Source organism: Zeus faber (genome assembly GCF_960531495.2).
Source record: "Zeus faber genome assembly, chromosome: 16".
In the NCBI taxonomy this organism is placed as follows: domain Eukaryota; kingdom Metazoa; phylum Chordata; class Actinopteri; order Zeiformes; family Zeidae; genus Zeus; species Zeus faber.
Genome location: NC_137202.1, coordinates 22,206,016 through 22,224,083, shown reverse-complemented (window position 1 = coordinate 22,224,083; position 18,068 = coordinate 22,206,016). Strand labels below are relative to the sequence as shown.

Below are 18,068 nucleotides of genomic sequence, written 5' to 3'. Positions count from 1 at the left end.
CAAAGAAGCTCACGAATCTCATTTTCGGTGTCCTTCTGTGGAGAAAAAGGATGCGGCAAGTAGTAAACTGTTATTAAAGCCGTGGGTACAAGTACATTTGAATTCACCTTCATTGTCCCCTCAGTGCTAATCATCTCTCAGAATAATGCTTCAAATGCTAGGAAGGTACGGAGGTACTGTATTAATGCAGGGATCTGTGCATATTTTGTTCCTGCCTGAGCGAAGTGGCTCTTGGCCGCCGCGATAAGGCTTTGACCGCTCGGAGAGCAAGAGCGGAGCCCCATGGGGAGCAGTCTCTTCAGGGCAGCCACAACAAGGGAGGTGTGTGTGGAATAACGATCCCCCTTCCTCTTCAATTTCCCCCTCTCGTGGTCGAATGCCTGGAAATTGGAAAAACAAAACAACAAAAAAAAAAAAAAAAACATAAAAGCACACAATTACTTTCATATTCATGGCCGATGCAATTTGTCCCCTATAGATTCAAAGGAGAGCTACGGTCCACAAAGGCTAAATATCCATTATTCACATAGTGAAGACAATCATCAGTATCCCTGTTCTCAGAGAGCTGTAGAATCATCACCGACCTTAGACTTGTGGTTGTTGCTGTTGACCAGGAAAGCCAAGTTGTTGATTTCATTCTGCACCACGTAGTTCTGCTCTTCCCATTTGAAATTCTGTTGCATTCAACATAAGGATGAGTTTTTATTCGTAGAATAATCTATCCACTCAAACGTTTTTTTTGGGGGGGGGGGGGGGGGGGGGGGCAAACAAAAGCACTCTAACTGGGCTCGCCCTCACATGAGACTTGGCCCAAAATGTAAAGATATCTGCTGCCATGCCGAACAACCGCTGGGCTTCGGGGCTGGGCTCCTTCAACCAGCTGGCCCTGGAAGAAAACAACAAATAAATACAAATACATTTAAAAATATGGGCCTTGGATTCCGATTTTCCTGGACGTCTCCAGGAGAAGACCTTCACACCGTCCACACAAAGAGACTGGATGAATGCGCAGGTTGAATAGATCAATAACTAAATAACCACCTCAAATAAAATAACAGGCGCGTCTGTGGGCAATCTTCCAGCTAGTTTGTGGTCACCTTCCTCGGGAAACATTGAGGTTGCGGGAAGTGTTTTTTCCTTCTAAATTGTACACACTGTAGTACAGCGGGCGGACTGGCCCGTGCTTTAGTCATGGAACATTGATTCTTTGGTTCTTTAGGCTTTAGTTTCAAGGATGTGGACAATTTCGACAAGATTCAAGATTCAGGAGGTTTATTTGTCACATACATATACATACTTTCATACATATTTGCAGCGAAATGTCAACGCAACGCACCCAGTGATTACATACAATATGTCCTTGGAAAATTTCTTTCTCCTAGACCAACTAACTGATTCCTAAAACGCAATACAGTAAGTCGAATACTTATAGAATAAAATAAAAATATATAGAATAAAATAAAAATAAAATAAAATAAAATAGAATAAAATGGAATAGATAGAGGGAATAGGCTTATGTATATGGGATAGACTTATGTATATGAGATTGAGGCAATTATGTTTATACAGATATGTGCATTAAAGTGGCAAACAAAAACAGAAAACTCTTACTGAATTAATTTACATGCATATGATTATAGTATACTAGTTCATTATTTATAGGAATTATTATGGGGGTTTTTTTGGCCACAATTTATCCAATTTCACACTATACTAAAAAATAAAAAAATTAAAAAAAATTAAAAACAACAACATAGGTTTCTCATTTGAGAAGCCCTCCTCATGCTTTTAACACCACTTGCCGTTGTGCGTCCACAAAGGGGATGAGGAGCGGGTAGAAGGCGTAGAGGTCTCGCACCAGAGCGGCAAACTTCTCCTGGATCCGCAGCTCGGCCTCCGAGCGGTCGATCCGCCCGTCCGCCTTCATCTGCTCCTCCTCCAGCAGCACCGCCTCCGCCCGCTTCCGCAGCTTCTCCATCAGCGGCAGGAAGTGGCTCTGCAGCAGCTCGCCGCGGGCCTCGCTCACGATCGGCTGAGAGAAGACTGGGAGGACACGCGCGTCACGCCGACTGCTGATTGCTTTGCTTGACGTTTAGTTGAAGAATCTTTACGATGATGTAATGGATGAATCAGGGATGAACCCATCTACTCCACCTTACTCTACCTCTACTCCTCTTCCACTCCACTCTGCCTCCACTCTTCATCTACCTCTACTCTACTTCTACTCATCTACCTCTACTCTACTTCTACTCTTCCTATCTTGACTCTATAGGGAACTGATGAGACAAAAATGATTTGACAGTTTAACTTGTTGATGTAATGCAATATAACATATTGTCCATTATTTTTATTTTCCTGACCATCAATACATGACAAAAGACGACGTAGAGGCACACTACCGGCGAGCCGTTTCATCCAGTCGCCCTGGCCGTTGCCCAGGTGGTTGTGGATGATGCGGAGGATGTGACCGAGCAGGTCGCTGGCATGCTGGGGGAGCAGGGCGCTCAGCGGGGGGCTCCCCGGTGGGCCCCGGGACCCCCGCTGGCACCAGCGGGACGTGTAGCAGCACAGCAAGGGGAGCGTGACCTCCATGACGTGGACGTAACGGGCTTGGCGTGCCCCGGCCGCCGCCAGCTGCTCCACCTCCCCCAGCGCCTCCCCCAGAGAGGGCAGCAGGGGGCACGTCTCCTCCGCGGGCTCCGGCACCCCCAGCTCTGAGGGACACAGATAAGGACCGAGAGGATGTGGCGTGAGCCGTGTGACGTGCGGAGGGAAATAAAGACGGAGGTAAATAAAGGGACTGTGTGTGAGTGTGTGTTTGGGGGCTTATGTTTGCTTATTACCGTGTCTCTGTGCGGCGCTCAGGGTGTTGTAGATGGAGCTGGGGTTGTCCTGAGCGAGGGCAGGCTCCAGGAAGGGGACGGGGAAAGCCCCGGCCAGGGCTGCCAGACAGGCGCCAGCTGCCGACCTCTGTCTGTACGGCAGGATACACGCCGGGAGGATGAGCGAGGGCAAAGCCGCTTCTCGTGTTCTCAGAAAGTGAATACTTAGCAGGGATGTTGAGAATTGACCGTTTAAGCGTTAACCGACAATAACAATTTTTACTTTTTAGTTTTGTTTTGTATGATTAATACTATCAGTTACAGTTAAGAAAAATGATAAGTAAAAAAAAAAGTAAATATGAGAAAAACTTTGTTGCATGGTAAAAGAAAAATAGTGAGGGACAGTCAATTTAACATATAGGGGATTTTTTTAGTGTGTATCCGATTATTATTTATTATTTCTAGGGCTGTACCCGACGAGGGGGGGAGGGGTGCATGTCCGCACAGAGGACTGGGGCACAAATAAAACAGTATAAAACAAATGAAAACAGTAAACACACTGTTTTTAGTTGTTTTATTTAGAGGAATGGCTCCTAATATGGAACGGCTCCACATCTCTCCGCGATCAGGCCGCATGGAAAGCTGGGTTCACCTATAAAAATATATTTATGATTCCCCTCATTTTTTATTAGAATTCGTAAAGTTCAATTAAAAAAAGACCGTAAGACATTTTCTTTGCAGGGGGACACGATAACAGTTTGCGTCACTGCTAGGCAGCGTTCTCTCATTTGAAATGATTTTACAGCATTTTACGTTCGTGTCAATTTTTTTATGCTCTTCCTTTTTCCCCTCAAGAGATACATTTCAAATTGCTGGGCCCTTCTTATGCAATCACGGTTATTCTCAACAGACCCTCATGTGTGAATGCAATAAATGTTTAATTGAGTTTGATTGGACTTTGACTTCCAACCCTGCCTCGGTCAGTATTAATGTGAAAGTATTGAACTATTTCAGCCAATTGACCGTTTAAATAATAAAACATGATGGCAAGTCGCACCAAATTTAATGGCCGTAGAATAAGGTAACCAGTCCCTCAACAATACCTTTTAACCATTTTCATCACATTGTGAGTTATCCTACGCTGTTCTTCTTAGTTTGGTGTTTGCAGAAATAGTGCCGAGTGACCAGTTTTCCAAGCATGGATCGGTGGATTCGATCGATCATTCTTAAGCGAACGGTGTATTGCTTGTGAGGCTCACCCCTCCATGTAGACACGGCTGCTGGTGCCCAGAGAGTAGAGGCAGTTCAGGATCCTGGAGCAGTACACCTGGACGCCGTCCACTGCAAAACACAAGGTGATGCATTGAGCACAGCCACTCATAAGGTGTCAAGGCCCGGCGTCAGCTACGCTGCCAAGGACACCGAGGAGAATAGCCGATGGTGAACACAGGAGAGAGAAAGCGAGGGGGTGAGTGAACGAGTGATTTCTGGAAGGTCAGGTGATCCACGAGGAGGACAATATGTCGCTGCTGCTCCGTAGGCGCGGCTCAGAGACCAAGCAAGAGTTGCGTTCAAAGCAGTGAAAGGTAGAAGTTGGGCGGAGGGCATTCCCTGAGTGAGTTAAGAGGCGTAGAAGCCAGCTGTTTGTCCCGCTGCTCAGCATCTGGGCCGAGCGAATGCCACAAACAGACTGCATTCCATCCCTCGTAAACTATATTAGACTGGGATTGTAGGGATGGAAATTGGATGGTTAGGAAAACCCTAATACACCAGAAGCCAATAAATGAATGAAATATGAAAACATAAAGCTGCATTGAGGAACGTAAAACTCTTAATAGTGTCATGGATCTTTAAGTGTGATTCACAGAAACCTTCACCTGTAGCAGTGAGTTTCCATTTCCAGGCCGCAGCCACCTAATGATCTGTGGATCTTCTCGACGAACGGACTTGGCAGAAATGGAATATAATATTCAGTATGTTTTAACTCGATCTTCAAACAGATCCACGGACGACTCGGTCTCCCGGGTCCTGAACACCACGTTCACGCACCTGGATGGCCGGAAGGGGGCCTATGTGAGATTGCTGTTCATTGACTACAGTTCAGCTTTCAATACCATAGTCCCCACCAGACTGGCTTTCAAGCTGCGGGAGCTAGGACTGAACACTCCGCTGTGTGTCTGGATCCTGGACTTCCTCACAACCAGGCCCCAGGTGGCTAGGATGGGGAAGCACATTTCCAGCTCCCTCACCCTGAACACAGGATCCCCCCCAGGGCTGCGTCCCTAGCCCCCTACTGTACTCCCTGTACACACATGACTGTGTGGCCAGGTCCAGCTCCAGCACCGTCATCAAGTCTGGTGATGACACCGTCATGGTGGGCCTGATCATAGAGGGCGAGGATAAGGCCTTATGCAAGGAGGTGGCTGACCTGTCACTCTGGAGCCAGGACAACAGCCTCCTACTGAACGTCAGCAAAACTAAGGAGCTGATTATGGACTTTAGGCGTAAGGTACAACCAAGGACACACGCGCCGTTGGTGATTAATGGGACTTCTGTCGACAGCTTCAAGTACCTGGGAGTCCACATCACGGAGGATTTAAAATGGACTTTACAAACAGACACTCTGGTGAGAAAGGCGAGGCAGCGTCTTTACCACCTCAGGCAGCTGAGGAAATTCAGGATCTTAGTGAGGATTCTCAAGTCCTTCTACTCTGGAGCAGTGGAGAGCATCCTGACAGGCAACATCATTGCCTGGTTTGGTAACTATACTGCTCAGGACAGGCGGGTCCTGCAGAGGGTGGTGCATTCAGCCCAACGTACCACTGGAACTACCCTCCCCTCCCTGCAGGACTCATACACCAGGAGGTGTAGTAGCAGAGCCCGCAGGATCATGAAGGATCCTCATCACCCCAACAACGGACTGTTCCAGCTGCTGCGGTCGGGCGAGCGCCTCCGCAGTCACACAGCGAGAACAGAGAGACTGAGACGGAGTTTCTTCCCTCAAGCCATAAGGACTGTCAACACTGAGCTTACCAGGGGTCCGAACAAAAAGCACTGAGACACTCACACAGGCACCACTGCCTTACTGTACTGTATGTAACATACTGTACTGCATTCTGTATCACTGTTCTGGTTACTGCATACTGCACTGTATTGCTGTTCTGTTTGGTATCACTGTATTGCTGTGTCATACTGTTGTATACTGTACTGTACTGTATGTCTCCATACACACTTTATTCACATGCACTTTACTGCACATATCCGTATATACAAATAGCCCATTCTATATGCATAACTCTATTCCCTTAACTTCTATTCTGTACCCCCACTCTGTATAACCTTTTTGAGTCTTATTTAATTTACATTGTATTTTATTTATATTATTCTCTTCACTAACTGTTTTACGTTTTTGGGAATCAGTTAGTTTCACTTAGTTGCTAGGTAGGAATTAGGTTAGCTATTATGTTCGGTTTAGTAACTATTGTGCATAATCTCCGAGTGCATTGTAAAGATATTTCACTGCATAAATGTATGAACGTATGTATATGTATGTGACAAATAAACCTCTTGAACCTTGAATCTGGAATGTAATGTATAAACCCATTTAATTAGAATCGTTGTGTTTTTGTTACCTTAGAATGAGCCGTTTATATCTACATAGGGATTTGCTTGTGGCAACCCAGAACGGACAAAACAAACACTGGCTCTATAGGGGGGGCTTTCGCCTTTTTTGCAAGTTTCGTGGCCACCGTAGGCTCTTCTACATGCTTGAAGGGAAGGGGAAGGGTATTCAGTTGGTTGCAATCTGCAACCTCACTGCTAGATGCCCCTAAATTCAACACACTGCACCTTTAAGTGAGATATACTGTACATTTATTTTTAATACAATTTAAAAAATATATATCTAAATTAAAAAATGTAAAAACTCATGTCATTGTATTTTTCTTAAAAGCTTTAAAAATACATCACCACAAAAATACATCACCACTGACATAAACCAATGGACAGCAACTTGGGATGGGATTTCGAGATTTTCAAGTGGGCTGGTGGTCAGAAAAGGTTAGGAAGCGGTGGTACAAACTCAAGGCAGAACTTACCTAAGAGGTCTTCTCCGTAGTTTTGAATGGTCAGGTGTTGAAAGAGGGCGCTGAGGGCGGGGAGGAGGGTGGAGGTGGTGTAGCCGAGGAGCCAGGCCACTCCCCGGGGATGCGGACCTCTAGCCGGGGCGACTAAAGCCGGCGAGGCCACGGAAAGGTTTTCCACCGCCGTCTCCAGGTCAACGGCCGCCGCCTCAAAGAACGAGCGCAGAGACGCCAGAACCGACTCCGGGGACGACTGCATCACCGCCCTATGGAAGGAGGAGAAAGACACTCCTGTTTTCTGCTTTTCGGATTCATAGGCGTAGGAATATGTGTTTAATGTAATGTCCTCTCTTCAGTATGTTTTTCAACGGTAAAAGTTCCTGAACCTGAACATAATTTCTTTGATCACTGGGTGTCAACCTAAGTGATTGTCATCAGAATGTTATAAATTGATCCAGTATTGATAAAATAGCTGCAATACAACGTGTAACAGTGAACCCAATAGGGTCATCGCAAACAGGTTGTCGCCTTTCTAGCGAGAAAAGGCCCGTTGACATCAATCTCTGCGATGGACGACCTGCCCCACACTTTGCAGGCGTTGTCCTCCAGGGAAAGAAAGTGATATTAATGCATCGGTGGCTCAATTACACCAGCCCTCTTCTCCTGGAACACGCCGCTGCGACACTAATGTGACTGGAGGGGAGTTTGAGTGGAGACAGGCAGAGTGTGACAGCAGTGCCATCTAGCTACCTGGCATCCAGAGCCTGGGCCAAAACGTGGAGGCAGCTGGTGATGGAGGAGCTTTCACAGCCTGCGAAAACAGAGACTTGCACATGTAGGGAGAAAACGGAAAACACCAAAACAAGCCGAACCAAAGACGGTGACGGACACAAATGATACGTATCACGTATAAAATATGTATAAAATCACTGACAACACACTGACACACACGGTCTGGAGCAAAGACGATAATATATACAGTATACAGCATGCAGTAAGCATTAATCGCATTAATCTTTAACCATCCTTACCCAACAGCAAGGTTCTATGTCTCACCAGGGCTCCCACTTTACAGAACAAGCTAAAGGGCAAAATAAAGCAGGTGAGGGAAAAAGACCAAGCATAAAATATTCATTTGAGGGAAGAAACACAGAGAAGGATTTACAAATCCGAAACAGACTTGAATATATCTTGCAAATATCGAAAAATACACATCGATATCCTATATATTCAAAGGCAGATTTTGTGGAAGGTTTTGCGTCATCTGCGTCAGGGATTTGTCCCCAACACAAGCCGCGACGGCGAAGGTGCCCGACGTGACCCAAAGCACCACCTGGAACGGCACAGTCGGGGTTAGTACCAACGCGGTGCGTGCGGCCGAGGGTGAACCAAACCTGGTAATCATCTCTTTCTCCTTGTTGGAGGCGCGGCCCCTGGGGTCCCGGGAACGGGCCGGGGCTGAGAGGTAGTACGGACGGTGGCACTTCAGGTAATGCTCCAACAAGGGAAAGACCACCTGTCGAAGACACAGATGCTCGCTGATGTGGACGGTAACAAGTCGTCGCTCTTCCGCCAACCGGACGAGGCGGAGCCCTTTTCAAAATGCAAACGACGCGACGCAAACTACCCTCTCTCGCGGCGTGGTTCCCTTCATTTTAACACATTTTGATCCGTTTGAAGTACATTCCGGTGATTTCTCGCAATTATACAAACACCGTCACCCTCACCTCGCTAGCGATTTTCTTTTGTAATTGTAAACGCAATCCAATTGACTCGTGGCGATTTTTTTTTTTTTCTTGCATAATGAGTTGATTTCATGCCGGACGATCGGGTGACACGAATGCAATTACAATCACGTGCCCTCGCTCCCCTCTGGCGTAAAGCGAATGCTAATCTCAAAGCAGCGGCGGAATCACTTTGTCACGCATTGCCGGTGTTCCTCAACTTCCCCCCGTTTCAAGCCGGAGTTTATGACACACTTTACCTCCTCTGGCACTCTACTGCCCCATCAGAGGTGCTTGTCAATGCCGTAATGACTCGTTGACTTTCCGCTTCGGCTGCCGTCGCTGCCTCGATCGCGGAATCGACCCGGGTGTTTGCGCGCGTTTGTCAAGTTCAGCGGGGCAGGACTTTGGGCTGAGCTGCTTACAGACTCGGTCGACCGCGTCCGACTCCGAGGATCCCACCGCAGAGCGCCGACGGGGAGGGGAAAAAAAAGGACGCGAACCATGCCCCACAGTGGGAGAAGGCAGCGTGGGAGGCTTTAATCAATGTCCTCGCGGCAAATTGACATAAACACATGGATTTCCAAAATTGCTACATAAATTGCGCCCCCACAAAGCCTTTCACGTGGTGGGGTTGCCCGTGGCAACCTTTCAACAGAACTAATTAGCTGACGTAAATGACCTGAGGAACAAAGCGAAGGACAGGGCAGATTATGCAATGGGGGAATGAGTCGGGGGCTGGTAGTGAGTCGAGATATTTAAGGGAATCCATATCAAAGACGAGACAAACCTTGGATAGAAAATGCGTTTGTTGCAGGTGTGAACACCTTTCGCCTTTGGTCGTCTGCCCTCTGGCCTGCATCACCTCTGTGGGAAGAACGGGCAGCGGGAGGGTTCAGGGCGCCACTCAACGCTTCCTCAAGTCACAAAGGTAAAGGCGACATCACGACCCCCAGCTCGCTCGCAGGGATGCCGCTCAAACACATTCAAACTTTAAGTCGCGCTTCAGTCGCATTTAACTCGGAGTGTTTTTTTTTTGACGGCTAAAGGTGTGAAAAGCCTCGAGCGTCTCTTGTCTATGAATCGATGGGAAGACACCGGAGGAATTTATTGTTCGTCCAAACGGCGTCCGGGTCCAAATCCACATTCGGCTTGTGACTTGAGGTTGTCACCCAGAAAGATTATGTACTCATTCCTTAGAAACACAAATAGAAAAAGTATCCAAACATGGAATATTGTTTTGGTAGGCATCCCCCCTCATGACTAGAGGTGTCATTACATCCCTGCAATTATTTCAGCCGACCGCAGTCATTGAGCAAAATCGGTAGCTTCCATAATTATACGTTTTAATCAGAGCGGAATTTGAAGGCAATGTGAGAAATGTTGCAACAGATAGGATGTGATGAAGGTCGTCTCCCCAAACTTTGATTTTCCAATGATGGCTTTTTCTTCGTGAGCAGTTGAAGAGAAAATACGAGTAAATGGTCCATTTGAATTGTTTGTATGACCTACAGTTTAAGCACTATTTATGACCATGACTTCAGAATGTACCACACATTGGACTACAGACATTGTGATAAAATCCTCATTGAAACAAAGTTCATTCTGACATTACAAAATGAAAGTAAAGGACTTTCAAGTCCTTTTTTAAGGACTTTTTAAGCACAATTGTTTTAATTTTTAAAGTAAATGTAATAATATAATCTTAGTCTCATTGTCTATTTATTTTAGTATACCTATTACATACTGTGTATTGTATATCGCTGTATCTATCATTAGTCTCAGTGTCATGTATTATAAGTGTTTATTGCCAACCATGCTGAATTAAATTTACATTTCCCTGGCATCATCTATGACGGCAAAGCAATGCCGATTTTCCTTTACGATACGAATAACAAAACCAGGGGGACTATCACAGGGGGACTATCGTGTTTTCCAAGGACTTTTTTCTCTTCAAGCACTTCAAGCACAAAAGTGGGCTGTTTTAAACCTATTCCAGTACTTCAATTTCTGAGGACGAAATTCAAGCACTCCAAGCACCTCGGGGCCCCGGTAAGAACCCCGTTGACAAACATTCCCGTTGAAGTGACCGACATCAAAATGATCATAATAGGCGGCTCATTGGCTCCAGGTTCCCCCCTCCCGATCTGCACACGGTTACCGAGCTCCACCATGTGCTCCTGGGCCTCTTCAGTGTATATCAGCAGCTTCTGGAGGAGGGTGTAGCCAAAGCGGGCGGCCACGGCCGGGGAATCCATCTCCGCCGCTTTCCTGTCCCTGTGGAGGACGTCAAAGCACAAACAGCTTGCGTCACGCCCACCCATGCAACACTTTGGGACCGTAAATCACAACCTTTAATTCCAGTGACCTGCGCTACGGTTGTTATTTTTCCGAGCAGGCGGCCGCTCTGTCTGCGGGTCGTCAAGGAGGCGCCGCAATTATTTGACGGTTGATCGCTTCGTTCTTCAGGTCAGGCAATCAGGGAGACGGATTTCTGAAGGCTCACAACCTGACGGCCACTCGACGAGGCGTTAGGCTGAGCCATCGCCGCCCCCAGTTCAAATCACGGTTAACCCCGGTCGCGCTCACCTCCACACGGTGAAGCCGTTGAGTTGGAGGAACTTGAGGACGTCCTGGGCTCTCTCCTTCAGCTTGCTCTTCTCCTTGGCGGTCAGGGTATCGTAGGGCACGAGCATGGAATGGCCGACCCCGCCTGCGGAATCAAACAACATCTACTCACTTGTGATTTAATAATCCAGGCTCCCACCCCGAGACTGCATTTCATTTTAAGATTATGGAATCTCTTCGGGGGCAATAATGCAACCGTTTTACAGTGCATTAACGTGGATGATAAAATACGGGATTTAATATTCATGCAAGTAATTAGAATAATTGTTAAAAAGGTTTAACTCAACTTTTTTGGAAATTTTATGGAATTTTATTGAACGTATATGGGATACATAATGCAGCCATGGGTAATAAAACACTACTGACCCATGCACCAATCAAGCATCCATTATGCAGTGAAATAAATCAATGGAAAAAAAAACAAAAAAACAACAACAATTAATCTATGCCCGCAGCCATACCTGACAAAACCTATTGAAAGATGAATCAATATTAGATCAGACCCCCAACACAATTTTGAACCTTTACTAGCGCGCTCACAGCATTACTGATCAATTCAAGTGCATTATTCTCATTCGGCTACGGCTCATTTCCAGGACATCAGAACCGCCAACAGCTGGCCCGAACTTTGACACTTGGTTTTTCCCTCTCCACCGTTATGCCGTTGTAATCCTCCTGTTCAGTTCCCTGAAGAGCCGTTCACCGGAGGCCCTCTATTTCCACTTCACGGTAATAACAGATGTGAATCGTCCCCTCAGTGGCAACAATATGTCTGGCTGTTATTACTTCCGAAAGACCACTTTTCACTTTTGGTTCAACGCGTTTCATCAAATGAGCTCACAGATCACAAGCTCTGGGAAAGGAATATGAAACAAGGTCGTCAAACGGTGAAGTGCTCATTTCTATGGCGGCGAGCTCCGCTTGACATTCACATATTTATTTGCAGTCAGGGTGGGTGATTTCCAGAATACCTCCTCGGATTTATCCAGTAATGAGGAGCTCAAAGGCAGACGTGATGTCACTGACTTGACACACCGCCATCCATGTGGGATACTGGCAGCTGATCATGGTCGGCTGTCTCTCTGGGGTTGGAGGGGGGCTTAGGGTCCCTCTTCCCGAAAGTTCACTCCCACGATTGGATCCCACATCGTCTTCTTCTCTGGACACTCCCTCCTCCTCCTCCAAGTTTGTCTCATACATTTTTGTATTTAAAGAGGAAAAAATGGATTAAATCTTCCGCCATTTCCACGCGGCGTTGCTTCAGTTTGTGATGTACGACTTTTCCCAGAAGTGCTTTGAACATCTCCCATCACCGCGGAACTTCCCGTCAAAGGTGGCTTTTCAAAGTTTTTTCGGAATGTGTCCGTGATGGAGAGACTGGAGTGAGAAGGTTGACAGGGAGAGCGAATTTATGTCCCCTATGAGAGCGCTGCGCCGCTGCCCTGCTCTTCATCCCGCACCAAGGAAGGGGGAACACATCCCACTCCGCTCAGTAGTTCGATCCGGCAAGATGTGAGACACGGCTGAAATAATAATAAAAAAAAACTAAACCAAATGTGCCCTGTCGATACACCACTCACGCGCTTTAATTAACGGGCGTCTGAAATGGCCGAGTCAAGCTTTTTTTCTTTTACTTTTCTGGAGAATAAGTAGGAAAACAAAATTCTATTTATCTGCCCAAGAAAAGAGGTCAGCTTTATAATCAATGGCGTCTTACAGCGTTTCTATTTGACACTGATCGAAGGTGGAATAGACAGTGGCCTCGAAAAAAACGTCTTGTGGACCGCTCAGACTTCCGTCACAGAGGAAGTTGGAACACCCGTTGCTTCATCATAGATTTTCTCCTCTCTTGATCGCTGCGTCAATTTTGGCCGGTTGGTCAACGGAGGGCGGAACGAAAAGTCCATTTTTTATTCGTTCTCCACGGTGAAAAGGTGGGCCGGTGGGGAACACGCACCGCGGCCGTGTTTCCTTGACGGTGCCACCGCTCCGGTAAAAACGCAGATAAAGACAGGCGGCGGAGAAGAAAGGAGAGCGACCAGAACGGGACAGGCGGAACAGGAAGGAACACGACGCGAGCGGAGACGCCGACGCCACAGCACAAGGCCGGGCTCAACCGGAACCCGGATCTCGACCCCCATCTCTACGCTCTAATAACAGGCAGCTTCTTCTACCTTGGGATTGTAGTTCTACTTTCTTCCTCCTGGCCCAGGCATTGTGGTAGTTCTCAGCCAGCTGTTCAGCCATAGACTGGAACGTGAGATAGAACGGAATATTAGCATTTTCGAGATTCTTGAACCAAAGTTGTTTTCTTGGATTATTTGAACAAAATAATGGACAGGATATGAGTGGTGCAACGTCACAGCTCTAAGGCATGGAGCCCGTCGAGCGACGTACACACTGGTCCCACGACAGGACGACGCTGCTCATGTCCATAGGTTTGGGGCTGAAGGTCGACGCTCCCTCAAAGGACAGCTGGGAAGCAGTAAAAAAAGCATAGATGAGAAAATATTCATCCTTTTGGGACGGACAAAGGAATGTCAACAGAGACTAGCCACATACAGATGGATTCTTTTCTGTCCTCTTGCATTTTATTTTCATCAACCATACAAAGGCGCTACCTTTCTCATGAAAGAATTTAAAATCCAACACATTTTAAAGCACACTCGTGTGCTTTCCCGAATTAAATCTTATTCAAAAGCTTCAGCCTGCCTTCTTATATCCCGTTTAAAGGGCATCACAGCTGTGATGAATGTGGGATTTTTCTTTCCTCAAAAAAATCTCCCAGCACCAGAGAACAAACACGTGCTGAAACCGTCCCGGAATGTCACCGTTCCCTCGCGGTGACCCGGCTGCGAGATAGAGATGGCGAGGCAAAGTTTCAGGTATCTATATTTCACAAGTTGTCAAGAATGTGTTCAGAACTCACAAAGTTATATTTGAAAAAAACAGTAGGGGTTTCAAAACCTTGAAATAGCATGGAGCCCAGACAGACAGACGGACAGACGGACGGACGGTCCACATACTTGTCCAGACTGAGAAAGCCTGTGTGCGTGGGCAGTTTGCAGCCCAAACACCTCTCCTTCTTTGGTCCTTTCTATGGTCCATCCAATGGCCAGCATGGTCCTCAGTGTCTCCTTAATGGCCCAGCGGTACGACTCTTTGTCCTGAAAAAATACATACAACCAGGGCAGTGACGCAGATCACTGCATTACCGTCATACCGCGGTAAGGAAAAAAAAAAAAAAAAAAAGCAGGAGTTATTCAAAGGATGGGTTCAGAGGCATTAATCCTTCCGCGCAACGCATCGTAGGCCGTCAGCGGAGGCGTTCCATCATCTTTTATTTGCGACTTTTTAAAAAACAAATGTTTTACGTGCAAGGTCCTTGAGGCCTTGCCATTTCACAGCTCAGTTTGCGAAGCACACGCAGTGATGATTAACTTAGAGGCTTTACCTTCTCAGCCACGGCCCTGTATGGCTTGAGGAGAGGGTGAACCTTGGTATGCTCACAGAGTTGCTCGCCGTGCACCCAGCCATTGGCAAACTGACAGAGACGACACACAGATCCGCGCACACGCCATACATTAGAACCAGTGTATACAGTGTTCGGCTAATCTTCCTCTGTTTTCTCCCAGGACAGAGCGGAGAGACAGATGTTTGCGATCCACCAAACAGACATTAGTTATCTCAGAAGCGTAGTCATGTGTGACACAGTTCCGAACGGGGCACGATGCATCAGGCGGTCAAATTCAACAGATGGGATGGATGGATGTCGTCATATTACCTTGTCCAGCGACCATTTCTCATGGGTATGCTCCGCATACTTGTTCACAACAAACTCCAGTCTCCCCGGCAGCGTCACGCTAAGACAGGGAAACACAATGTTATTTATCTCCATCCTCATCTCTCTCAGTAAACATGAGCGGTGGAGGTCGGGAGAGAAATAATAGACGTTAATTCAACTTTAATGCACACGCCCTCTTGCCTTTTTATGATTTCAGGAGCAGGCGGTTACAATGTCGAGGTGAATTCGGTCCAGCAAATTAATTCCAACCCCTGGCCACATTTCAATGTCTCTCCCGGGGAGAAGACAACAGTCAATTATAGCGCTAAAGCACGTCTTTGTGCATCATCGTCGGATCTCCTCGGGAAGGGGGTTTACCTCGAGGTGTCTATCGGCTGAGGGTCAAAGTGTCCCTCGGCGTCCACCGAGCCCTTCCTCTCCATCCGCGTCACGCAGCGGAGGTCCATGTGGTCGGCGGGCAGGGCCCCCGCCACCGCCGACAGGCACTGGAGACACAGTCTGAACAGCTCCGCCTCAAAAGGCTTTTTTTTTTAGGGTTACAAATGGGAGAGAGAGAGAGAGAGAGAGAGAGAGAGAGAGAGAGAGAGAGAGAGAGAGAGAGAGAGAGAGAGGGATGGTGAGAGTGGAAGGAGGAGAGGGGACAGAGAATGAGGATGGACAAAAGCCTGATCCCGCTAAATAGTGTGAAAGGTGTGAAAATTACATTTTAACGATATGAGTTTGGTTTGAAAGCATACATCCCATATTGCAATAGAGCAGTAACTGTCACATGCAAGAGAGGGGGTCTCTTGGAATTCATTCCTCTGCTAATCATGGATGATATTTCAGACTCCCCGGAGCGAGGTTAGATTAAACTTTGCTGAGTGACACAGTCTACCACTGAGTTCCGGCATATTCTTAATTTGATTTCCCCAAGTGGGGTTGACACATTGCCCATTCATCAAACCCCCCTCGTGTAATTGCTCACCACTGGTCCAAGTCTGAACAAAAACATTGGATGACTCATATCGCATGCTGCTGTACTGAGGTTGTATCACAAATTATACAGATTTTCCCAGGGGGACATTTCAGTTTCAGCTCAATTTAAGAACAGACATCTATCACTGTGCGTTTGGTGCAGATATCTGCCCTCCCAAATTGCCACGTTCTACAGGAGAAAAAGACCCAGCACATAATAAAGCACATAATTAAAAAAAAAGACCAAAAATACAGTATGTCTGCACTGCATAACCTGTATAATTTATTTTGATTTGTGTTTTGATTTATACTATAGCGTATAAATCTGTTCTAATCAAGGTAGAGGGTTGTGTGGGGCCTAACTGACGTGGGCTAGATGTGGGACTGGATTCACATCATGGACTCCGTTCTTTAATGTTTTCACGGTCGGAACGGGTCAGATACGCATCAGTCAGCAAAATGTAAATCGCGTGCTGGGATGCACTTCCATTGAACTTTGCAGAGAGATTCAAAGTTATTGATTCCATACTGTATGTTCTGCTTACATTAATTCTGCTGAACCCAGTGCCTTCCAAGTATAGACCAGGACTAAGGTATGAAAAAACAAGTATTCCCAAGAGATTTTTCTAACATTCTCAGCTCCTTTCTACAATACGTGTAATACGACAGGAAGCCTGTGTACTCCAAGAATGGTTAAAAACCGTCTCAAAACAGTCTCAAAGGGACGATTTTATGGGCGAGATTCAATCGATATGTTGGGACTCGGGAGATCGGTCAACCATTATGGATTCTCCTTTTCGTCATTGTGTGCCACCCTTCATGCACTTTCCCTGCTACTACTCGACAATATCACCCTCTCCAACTAAATCTTTCAGATATTGCTGAGAGAGCCATAACAAGCCAGGGTGGGCGGTTCGGGCAGGGTGTCGGTCTGTCGGCGGTCTCCTCACAGGCTTCGGGGCTGGGTTATGGCCGTGCGTGGGGGTTCCTCCATGGGCTCCCGGCTTCTCTGGGGGCTGGGGGGTCTTCTGCGGCTGCAGGGCGGGTTGCTCGGGGCTTTCCTGTAGCAGTGGTGTGTCTGTACAGCTTTTTCCACTGCTAGGAGGCGCTATGATATAATACCGACCTCATACACGAGAACCAATTGGGACAAGTCCTGTACACTCACCAGTGGACAGTGGACACATCACACACATCACACACATCACACACACCACACACCACACACAGACTTATCATAGACTCATCACAGACACACACACCATCAGCATCTGCTTTGAACACACCCCCGAACACCTCCTGGTTGCACCCCTCTCCTTTTCTCCCTCATTCACTACCATAGCTATGACAGGAAGAGTCCACGTGCCCAATTGCTGTTCCAGTTTTCCTGGACTTTATTAACTCTGCTTTGTTGATACATGTTTCTATGTTTGTGTTTTTCCATGTACATGTTCTATGTTTATTTGTCTCACCCATTGTGATTCTCCCCCTCTTGGAGTAGTGATTGGTTGTTTATAAACCAAAACATGGTGAGATGGTTCTCCAAAGAGGGGGATTGGTGGTGGTTCTGTACAACAAAAAGCTGTGCTCTGGTGCTCATGCTCTGGTCATCCCATAGGTCGTCTGAGTTATTGCAGCAGTTGTTGATGATTTAAGAATGAATGAAGAGTTGCATTGCAGGTTGAGAAGTTGAACTCCACTTGCAGACTAACTCTGTCCTAGATGCAATGGAACAAATACTCTGTGTTGTATGCCCAGCATGCTGACTGCACAGCTATCAATTAGTAAATTCATACATTCATACATTCATACATTCATACATTCATACATTCATACATACATACATACATACATACATAAATAAAATCTTCTATAAAATAAGTTGACAGCCTTGATGAAATACCTGACAGTCTTTGGTCATTTACAAGCATCTCTTATCTGTGTTTTCTGAAACAGACTTTCAACTTCTTCTTTCTACGTCCTCTGTGCCTCTTTAAATTGCTTGGCGGATTTTGGCTCCAGTGAAATTTGACTCTTCGCCTCCTGATTG

General features: G+C 46.6%; 1 protein-coding gene across 1 annotated transcript in view; it reads right to left on the bottom strand.

Moving 5' to 3' along the window:
* Positions 1 to 18,068, bottom strand: part of LOC307242099 (ryanodine receptor 2-like) — a gene marked incomplete at both ends in the record, with an annotated part of 79,692 nt that overhangs the window by 24,984 nt on the left and 36,640 nt on the right. The window contains 20 exons of the mRNA XM_080016434.1: positions 216 to 380; positions 585 to 674; positions 799 to 886; positions 1,803 to 2,043; positions 2,400 to 2,714; positions 2,844 to 2,974; positions 4,082 to 4,163; positions 6,920 to 7,170; positions 7,655 to 7,715; positions 7,936 to 7,985; positions 8,299 to 8,420; positions 9,419 to 9,495; positions 10,790 to 10,905; positions 11,218 to 11,341; positions 13,431 to 13,506; positions 13,654 to 13,731; positions 14,283 to 14,423; positions 14,711 to 14,800; positions 15,041 to 15,119; positions 15,419 to 15,582. Coding sequence (XP_079872560.1) covers positions 216 to 380; positions 585 to 674; positions 799 to 886; positions 1,803 to 2,043; positions 2,400 to 2,714; positions 2,844 to 2,974; positions 4,082 to 4,163; positions 6,920 to 7,170; positions 7,655 to 7,715; positions 7,936 to 7,985; positions 8,299 to 8,420; positions 9,419 to 9,495; positions 10,790 to 10,905; positions 11,218 to 11,341; positions 13,431 to 13,506; positions 13,654 to 13,731; positions 14,283 to 14,423; positions 14,711 to 14,800; positions 15,041 to 15,119; positions 15,419 to 15,582 — 2,541 coding nt within the window. The remainder of the gene's footprint in view (positions 1 to 215; positions 381 to 584; positions 675 to 798; positions 887 to 1,802; positions 2,044 to 2,399; positions 2,715 to 2,843; positions 2,975 to 4,081; positions 4,164 to 6,919; positions 7,171 to 7,654; positions 7,716 to 7,935; positions 7,986 to 8,298; positions 8,421 to 9,418; positions 9,496 to 10,789; positions 10,906 to 11,217; positions 11,342 to 13,430; positions 13,507 to 13,653; positions 13,732 to 14,282; positions 14,424 to 14,710; positions 14,801 to 15,040; positions 15,120 to 15,418; positions 15,583 to 18,068) is intronic.